The 9,076-nt window shown below is 39.5% G+C and overlaps 1 protein-coding gene across 5 annotated transcripts in view; it reads left to right on the top strand.

Annotated features, from left to right (window-relative positions):
* Positions 1–219: 219 nt before the first annotated feature.
* The window catches only part of tp63 (tumor protein p63), a 32,933-nt gene continuing 24,076 nt past the window's right edge, over positions 220–9,076 (top strand). For 4 of the 5 annotated variants that reach the window (XM_060919820.1, XM_060919821.1, XM_060919822.1 and 1 more), the window contains exons 1-2: positions 221–407; positions 6,232–6,480. In XM_060919820.1, the coding sequence (XP_060775803.1) occupies positions 366–407; positions 6,232–6,480 (291 nt within the window). In that variant the 5' untranslated portion in view covers positions 221–365. Of the gene's footprint in view, positions 408–6,231; positions 6,481–9,076 lie in introns of all 5 variants that reach the window. The other variant, XM_060919824.1, reaches the window with a different exon arrangement.

A 9,076-nucleotide genomic window follows, 5' to 3' on the forward strand; every position in this document is an offset into this window, starting at 1 on the left:
CAGAATGTTCCATTCGGCACAAAGCAAGATGGTCTTTTAAAGAACCGAGCTCAGAAGAAGCCCAACAGTGATGTTTCCTATATTTTGAAGAACATTGCAGAAATTTTCTTAAGGGTTGGCTTGAAGACAGGTAGCACCTTCCCAAAAAAAGGGTGTGAACAGGTAGCTCCTGAGGCCCTCCCCTCTGGTGCCCCAGGTATATATGGCAATCCCATAGAATTCCTATAGAGATTCTAAGCCTGTCCCATTCCCATCTGTAGTCCACATCAGCATTGTTTTAGGGGATAATAGATAAAGAATAAGGGGTCAGAATCCTGGAGCCTGTGGAGCAAACAGCAGCTGCATTGCTCAATCTCAGCGCCAATATGTTGTACCTGGAGACCAACAACCCAGCATCATACAGTGAGGTAAGGCCCTTACCAGTCCACGTCTATGGACAGAGGTTTCAAGTTTTCACTCTGGGTTCTTCTTCAGGATCCCATGGAGCAGCTGGCAAAACTGGACCCTTTATGTCTTAACCAATAACATTTTATTAGGTAATCATTTGAAACGGGTGCACAGGTAGTTGGGTGTAGCTTAAATTTTTGGTGTCTGAAAAAAAAATTTGCTAGGTTATATGTAAAAAATTTTATACTTTTTTTTTAGATGCTTACTTTGGTGTTTACGAAATGCTTTGCTGTGTATGATGAGGTTTTAATTTCTCAAACAGTTGCCTGTTGTTCCTTGTTTGTGTTGTTTCTATTGGAGGGAAACACAAATATGTTTAACTGTCGTTATGTCTGTTGGCTTGTAGCTCTTGCGTTTGAGTTGAGGTATTCTGCAAATAATGCCAGTTTGCTTAAGATTGTTGAGCATATTTGCATAGAACAATTGTGCGAAAGTTTGGCAAAGCTTCAGGACAGACAGATAGTGTAGGCATCTTAAACTTATGGTTCAGGACAGGAGCTGAAACAAGTCGAAAAACAAGTGTGTGGTTTTGTGTCAGGAATGTTTTCAGCCGCAAAAATTTAGCAGCATTTATTTTTGCAATTATTATTATTGTAGTGTATGCTAACTCTACCTAATCTTATGTCACTATAATTTAATTTACAGTAACTAACTTTCGTAGGAACAAATTACCAGATGAATCTACCAAAGGAATTTCCTAAAGGGTCTAAAAACAACTAGAAAGATGACTGGCATTACGTGATTTTTTTTTTTAATCAATGTGAATTTTATTTAAAAAAATGCATTGTACAAATTATAAACTAATTTGAAAGTCAGTTTTTATTTTAATTAATATCTTCTAACTGTCAGTTTGCAGCTTTGATTTAGTTTCGTGATTTTTTTTTTAGGATAAATGAAAATTAAAATCAGACATTTCAGAAAGGGGTTTGAACTCAACACTTAGTTTAGTAAATATTTTAACATTTCTTGTTAAACCTTGTCAAATCTTATCCATAAATAATTATAAAAGAAGGATGGTTTTTGGATTTTATTTCTACTTGTTCATTGGTTCATTATATGAATTTTATGGTATTTATCCAGGCAAGTTTTAAAATCCTAGTGACATAGTCTACATTTAAGATTATGCCAGACATTTTTTCTTCAGTGCTTTAGGAGACAGGATTTGGATTCGTGTCTCTTTTTGAAATGCCCCCTCTCCGTGTAGGACAGTGTGTGGATGTGTGTGTTTGTTCTCCAAAATCCCCTCCATTCTTTATTGGCAGGTGGTAGTTGAGACTGATGACTTCAGAGTCACCAATCTTTGGTACAAAGCTATTGTCAACACAACACCGTTAGCCCAGTGTCTGACCTGAGTGCTGTTATAAATACAGTCCGATCCTCCCAACTACCAATGAGTTTTTAAAAGGCGAGCTCAGGTAACCAATCCACAGTTCACACAGCTTTGATTAATGCTCTTAGATGCTCTTTCCCTCTCATCTCCTCTCTCCCTCTGTAATGATGGTAGGGGTTAGGGCTCCAGAGTCACCCATGTAAAAGGTTGTAAGAGGAGACATGGAGGTAGATGGTGGGTAGAAGAAATGGTTTGGGTTGGGTTTTTTTTTTGTCCACTCAGACGTTGCCTGTGAGTTTGCTATTCCAGATACACAAAGATGGAAAAATATATTACATGTATTTGGAGTTTATCAGTCATGTTAGGAGCAGCTTCAGGTTTCATGTAGAGTGGTGGCTAGTCTTTGAGTGATGTCCATGTCTCTTTTATCATGAGAAGTGGAAGGTATCTGGTTTAAGACCCCCAGTTTATGCAACACTTGGTAGAGCGTCCTCAAAGAGTCCCAAAGAAGGGGTGTTGGGCATGAAAGGCTTAATTGTTTTAACAGTGTTTTGATACAGATACAATCGCCTGCTCTGCCTAGCCCATTGGGCATGAAGTTAGGGAACGACACACTACTCAAACCCCCCTAACTCCTCCACCCTTCCTCAATTTAGTGCTTAATGGACTCTCCCCCTGTAGGTCACTCAAGAATGTTTTAGATTGTCAGCACCTACACACTGCCCAGGTCACTGGAGCACTAGTCAGAATAGCAGCTATTTTACCCCCCAGGCCAGGTCACCCCCTACTCGTGTCTCTTCGCTAGAGCTTAGAATGTCTCAAAGATCTGGACAACAAGGAACCCTGTCTATCACCTTGTACAAATCTGGACCTAGTCAGAGGTTGATGTGATTTATTGCTTGTGGTTGTCAGGAATTTTGACCTAACTAGTTAATTTTGGTGATAGTTATCAAGACAGAAACGTAAGGATTGATGGTCTGATTAGATATCCTCTTCAGCCAAGTTACGTTGGATTTAAGCACCCATGTATTCCAAGTGTATCATGAGAGATAAAATTGAACCAGCCATAGAGTGCCATCCTCGGGTGATCGCTTTTTTGTTTGGTTTTGTTTTAGTCCAGTTTGTATGCGAGTTAAACACGTCATCATACTTTGCTAAAATTCCTAAAAGGGTCTCTGATCCTTGCTAACTTGTATAAATATACAAACTTATCAGGTGTCTGGAAATTTTTTTTGGACTATATTTTGCATTTATCTGCTTATATATCATGTAAATTATAACTATATATCAGGGAAAATCCACACATTTAACAGGATTATTTAACATAAGGTAATAGGATGAATTTAAAAATAAGAAAGTCCTTATAACTATGTATAGAGCTTATACATTTTCTGAAGTTTTAAAATATCATGAACAGTTTGTAGCTCTGAAAATAAGGCCTTCTGTATTCGTGTTCTTACATTTATTAGACAAACCTTACTCCATGTCACTGACTGAAAATCTCAGAGTGGATTTAATATCAATGTTTGATACCATTCTCTGTGGTAAATGAGGCATGACCATGGATTTTTTTTCCCTTTTGTTGTCTTAGAACATGAGCCAAAACCCACTATTTGAGATTTTTATCAGTACAAGCATTTCAGTAATTAATTCATCTCAGTGGTTACGCCAAACTAAAGCTTATGCAATCGGCTTGAAATTGTTTGTGCCCTTTTAGCTCAGGGGCTGTTTGCGTTTCAAAAATCCTTGCAATGTGCGATTGCATTATTGAGATTCCAAGGGTGACATAGAGAAGCTATCATTCCGAAGGTCAGTTATTTTTCTCTTTTGCTCTGTCCGCTTGCCATTGGATTGATGCGCCTACCCCAGCATCTGTCCACAGGGAAAGAAATGTGGCCTGTGCACCAGCATTATTAAAGGTTGCCAGACCCATCATGGGTGTCTGATTTACTGTACAGCTCCTCTCCTTAGCATACTGATATCCCAGGGGCCTGTACTCTGAGGAGGCTATAAACAGAGTGGTATTTTTAAGAGCAGTTAAAGTAGTTGTTAGATGACTGTTGTATTATGGGGATACCTGATTAAAGAGAAGACGGAAGGCAGTGTAATCTCTCGCACTTTGTTGTACAGTCTTTCTCTAATGACAATTGCTTAAATTTCATGCACTTATACAGTTGTAATGCATTGTTGAGTGGGTTTTGATCTTCTCACTCTTGTGTATTCAGGTCTGAAATAATCACAGCACTGTGATTATTGCGATTATTGATATTTTGCAGATCCAGATCTTATCATGTATGTTTTCTATTAAATCACACTATTGACATATACACTTTGTTCAAATGTATTCATAATGGTGTTGTTGAACTTTTTTAATGTATGAATGTCTGATATATGGTAGCATTTTTCTCTCAGTCCTGTGTTGTTTTGGCTTCAGACACCTGTACTCTTACGCCACAAACCTAGAGCCCATGAGGTCAAAGTGACTTAAAGTGTATGGGAAATATCCGCCCCATTGCATACTTAAGCTGGTTCTCCCACTTTTACTGTATGTTTTTATTCCATAGAAGTTTTAGTAATATGTGACTTCCTCTGAATTCATAGCCTGAAATACAGAATTTCATAACCTGTTCACCACTTATACCTGTACCACTTTATTACACCTTGTATTAAAATTTCAGTAAGGGCCCTCCCAATCCTCAGCAGACTGAACAGGTTAGTGTCCATTTTGAAATCAAAGTCTAATCCAGTAGTGACATTCTCCCACAGCTGCATGGCGGGATAACACATACACAGAGAGAGAGAGAGAGAGAGAGAGAGAGAGAAAGGATGCCTAGCTAGGCCCCTCCATCTCTAGAGAACTCCATTATGTTGTAAGTGCTCCATTGTGGAAGTGCGTGTGTCTGAGAGCTGTAGTGGTGTGAAGGCTCGAGGCAGTGAGTTTGTGTGTGTTCTACTATTGTACTATGTTTTTCTACACCTGCTGAGCTGGTGTATTGTTCTCACAGACAGTGCCTTTAAAACATAGGTCTCTTTGGTTCTACAGGGCTGAAAAGTCTCATGGCACACATATACTCTGACCCCTGTCTGCACAGGTGAAATGCATCACTCCCCTCAGGTGCAGGTATGCTGAGGTCAGAGGAGAAGCACGCTTTCAGGTGTACTCAGTTGTATGTGAATGAATTGTGTTGGACAAAGAAATAGAAGTAGTCAAAGATTTTCATTATATTTATTTTTCAATGTATTATGTGTGAATAAATGTGAACTAACTAATCACCTGGGCCACTAGCAGCATCTGGGGTGTGTGTGTGTGTGTGTGTGTGTGTGTGTGTGTGTGTGTGTGTGTGTGTGTGTGTGTGTGTGAGATTGCTTGGACAGCTGACTCTGTCCTGAAATAAATGCATGTTCTAGTAGAGATTAATGACAACTTGAATAGCCACCCAACCATGTTTCTTCAGAAAGGAATGTGGCATGTATAAAGGGAAAGGAATTGACTAGACCACCAGAGGACTGGGGCAGGAAAGGGCTGGCTGAGTTCCAGGACATTTTCCTCCTTCTCAGTTGACAGCCATTTTAATTCCTCTGCTCAAACAATGCAGATGGAGCGGAGTAGCGTCCACCCACTGGTTACCCTTTGCTTTAATCCCTGCCATATTATTAACAATACAATTATTCTCCATTCAGATCCGCAATTAGTCTCCATTCACATCCATGATTAATCTCCATTCACATCCACAGACCTCTGATTTAGTGATGATATACCATTGTAGGAGTGCTACATTGGGATATTATTTGGTTTATTATTCACACTGGGCCTTTTATATGAGTTCAGCTGTTGAGTAACTAGATGTCTTCAGCAGTTGGGATTGTTGCCTTTGGTCCATTACAAAGTATTTGAAGTTGTTGTGTGCCTGCCGGTTGTAAGTGTTGCAGGGACAATTAAAATGTGCATAGAGTAGTCTTCTTTTTGTTTTTTAAACCCATATGGAAGTTCAGGTTCAAGACAAATAGGGGATGACAGAAAGCAATGTTCAGATTAGTGGATTTCTCTTTAGAAATGATGCCTGGGGTACCAACTGATCAGCTGTCACCATGCTACACACATACTATGGACAATTCTTTGCTCATCTAAGAATGACGTTGCATGATATACTGAATCTGATCAATGAGAATGCGTTCCTTTTGTATTTCTGTTTTTGGTTTTGTTTTTGACATAAAACAATACGCAATGCTTTACAGTCGTAAGAAAAGACAACATCCAAAGAGAACATCATCTTGGATAATATTTCTATCTGATGCTTCACTAAGCTCGCCATCACATCAACATCTGATTTTCCAACATGAAAGATCATTGTAACAGACTCTATTTAGTCTTATAACACCTAATAACTATGCTTTTAAGATTTTTTTTTTTTGCATGTTCAGACTTTCATTTAACTTTTTTGTTTCTTCTCTAGTCTCAGTACACCACTCTGGGGCCCTTTAATGGCATGGATCAAAATGGCGGCTCCACCTCCACTAGCCCCTACAACAATGAGCACACTCAGAACAACGTGACGGCACCGTCGCCCTACGCCCAGCCTAGTTCGACCTTCGAGGCTCTGTCTCCGTCGCCCGCCATCCCCTCCAACACAGACTACGCTGGCCCTCATACCTTTGACGTGTCCTTCCAGCAGTCCAGCACAGCCAAGTCCGCCACCTGGACGGTAAGACACATGAATTCAGTTTATTCAATTCAGTTCAATTTTATTTATATAGCGCTTTTAACAATGGACATTGTCACAAAGTGGCCTTACATAAATCCAAATGCATGCTTTATTAGTTCACAAGTAAATACAGCAGACTTTAATAAAATAGAAACCTTGTGACAGAGTCACTACAGTTCTTGCTCCATAGCACTGATTAACTCGGAGATAAGCACTGTAATAAGATCCTTATTTTTCCATGGCAAAAGTCATAATCTCTTGTAAAGGATAAATGCCTATATTAAAGGGTACAACAGAAGCTCTCTGCTGTGGAAATTACAACATGATGCCCTCCAGCATTACCACTCCCAAGAACTCATACATCCTGATTGTGACGTGATTCAGAGCCCTCAGAGTCTGGTTTGTCTATGAGAAAATGTAAATTTCCATTTGTTATGCAATGGCATTATGTCAGTTCCTATATAAAAATACGCATTTGTTACTGCAGATAAATGCCCCAGATTCATGTGCTCCTAGAAGGAAGATTATTCCTCTTGGAATAGTGGGAAGTCTTTAACTGATCTCAGCTCTAGGCTTTTCTATGATCTGTACGAAACTCCTTAATTACCAAACTGCACCTGTCAGAAAGAAAAAGCCCTTGAGGTTTAACTGGCCTGCTCTTACTGAGAGGTGTGTTCTCCCACACTAAATCTTAGTGCTGACTACAACTTTAATTTTTTCCCCATTAGGTTTTGCAGTACAAATCTGTGTTAATGACTCTCTTTTTTTTTTTTACTTATAACCAGTTATATATTCATTTACAAGCATGATGTTACTGGCTATGAGGACTCCAAGGTACAGACCTTGCAGTGGAGCAGGACATTAGGTCTGTCCATAGAATCAATCACATATTATGTTTAACTCTCATGAGACACTGCGCTACAAGTCTTGTTGAGATGTATGGAATACATATCATGTATAACATAACCTCTGACATAGCTATGATATATATTAATCAGCCGTAACATTAAAACCACCTACCTAATATTGTGTAGGTTCCCCAGTGCCCCTGTGCCATCAAAACAGGTCTGACCCATTGAGGCATGGACTCTACAAGACCTCTGATGGTGTGCTGTGGTTTCTGGCACTAAGGTGTTAATAGAAGATCCTTTTAAGTCCTGTAAGTTGTGAGGTGGAGCCTCAATGGGTCGAAATTGTTTGTGCAGCACATATCAACCACAGATCGGATTGAGATCTTGGGAAATTGGAGGCCAAGTCAACACCTTCAACTCTTTGTCATGGTCCTCAAACCATTCCTAACAGGGAATACCATTGTCATGAAGGAGTCAACTTGGTCAGTAACAATGTTTAGGTTGGTGGAACAAGTCAAAGAAACATCCGCATGAATTCCAAGCCCCAAGGCTACCATTGCCTAGAGCAACAAACTTTCTCCACATTGCTTGCCTTCTTCCCATAGTGGACCTTGGTACCATTTCTTCCCCAGTTAAGTGACACATATGCATCCAGCTGTCCACATGATGTTAAATAAAATGTGATTTATCAGACCAGGCCACCTTTTTCCATTGATCCATGACCTAGTTCTGAAGCCCATTGTAGGTGTTTTTCACCCTGTCGCTGGTTCACTGGTTGTCCGTCCTTAGACCACTTTTGGTAGGTACTAACCACTGCATACTGTGAACACCCCCATCAAGACCTGCAGTTTTGGAGATGCTCAGACCCAGTCATCTAGCCAAAACAATCTGGCCCTTATCAGAGTCGCTCAGATCCTTACACTTGCCCCTTTTTCCTGCTGCCAACACATCAACTTTGAGAACTGATTGTTCCCTTGCTGCCTAATATATCCCACCCCTTGACAGGTGCCTCTGTAATAAGATAATCAATGTTGTCTGTGAAGATTCTCAGTCATCCAGGTCATAGTAAACTGTGGGTGGTAAAAGAGAGCAACTGGACTTGCTTGAAGATTCTTGAAGAGAGTTAACAGCTGTCAACTGAAAATGGGGGTGATGTCAAATGAAAATCTTAAAAGTATGACTTAGAATCCAATTAGAATTAAATTTCTTCTAGAGGAATCCGGATGCTGGTTAAAGGCTGAAACACATGCATTGCCTCTTTTTCCTCTCAAGATTCTTGAGAGGTGAAACGTCTTCAAGAATCTTCAAGCAAGTCCAGTTGCTCTCTTTTACCACCCACAGATAATCAATGTTATTAACTTAATGAATGTTATCCACCTGTCAGTGGTTTTAATGTTATGGCTGATCAGTGTAAGTATGTGAAAATATGCAACAACATATTATGTAGTTGTAAGTGGTTATAAGGACAGTTGGCAGTTTGTAATAGAATAGAATGCCTTTATTGTCACTATACACATGTACAATAAGATTAAAGCATCTCCAATAACAGTGCAAAACAGCGTGTAGAGTGAGAGAGAGAGAGAGAGAGAGGAAGGGGGGGAATTGTAAAATGCAAACCTCAATTTTCTGTCAGTGTAATGTAATTCAGAAATTGACAAGTGACTAAGTCTGTCTTTTTAACCAAAATACAAAAATAACAAAACTAAAAGGGTCACAAAACTAAGTCTTTATTTATTTATTTATTT

Source organism: Neoarius graeffei, chromosome 4, assembly GCF_027579695.1.
Source record: "Neoarius graeffei isolate fNeoGra1 chromosome 4, fNeoGra1.pri, whole genome shotgun sequence".
NCBI classification, from domain to species: domain Eukaryota; kingdom Metazoa; phylum Chordata; class Actinopteri; order Siluriformes; family Ariidae; genus Neoarius; species Neoarius graeffei.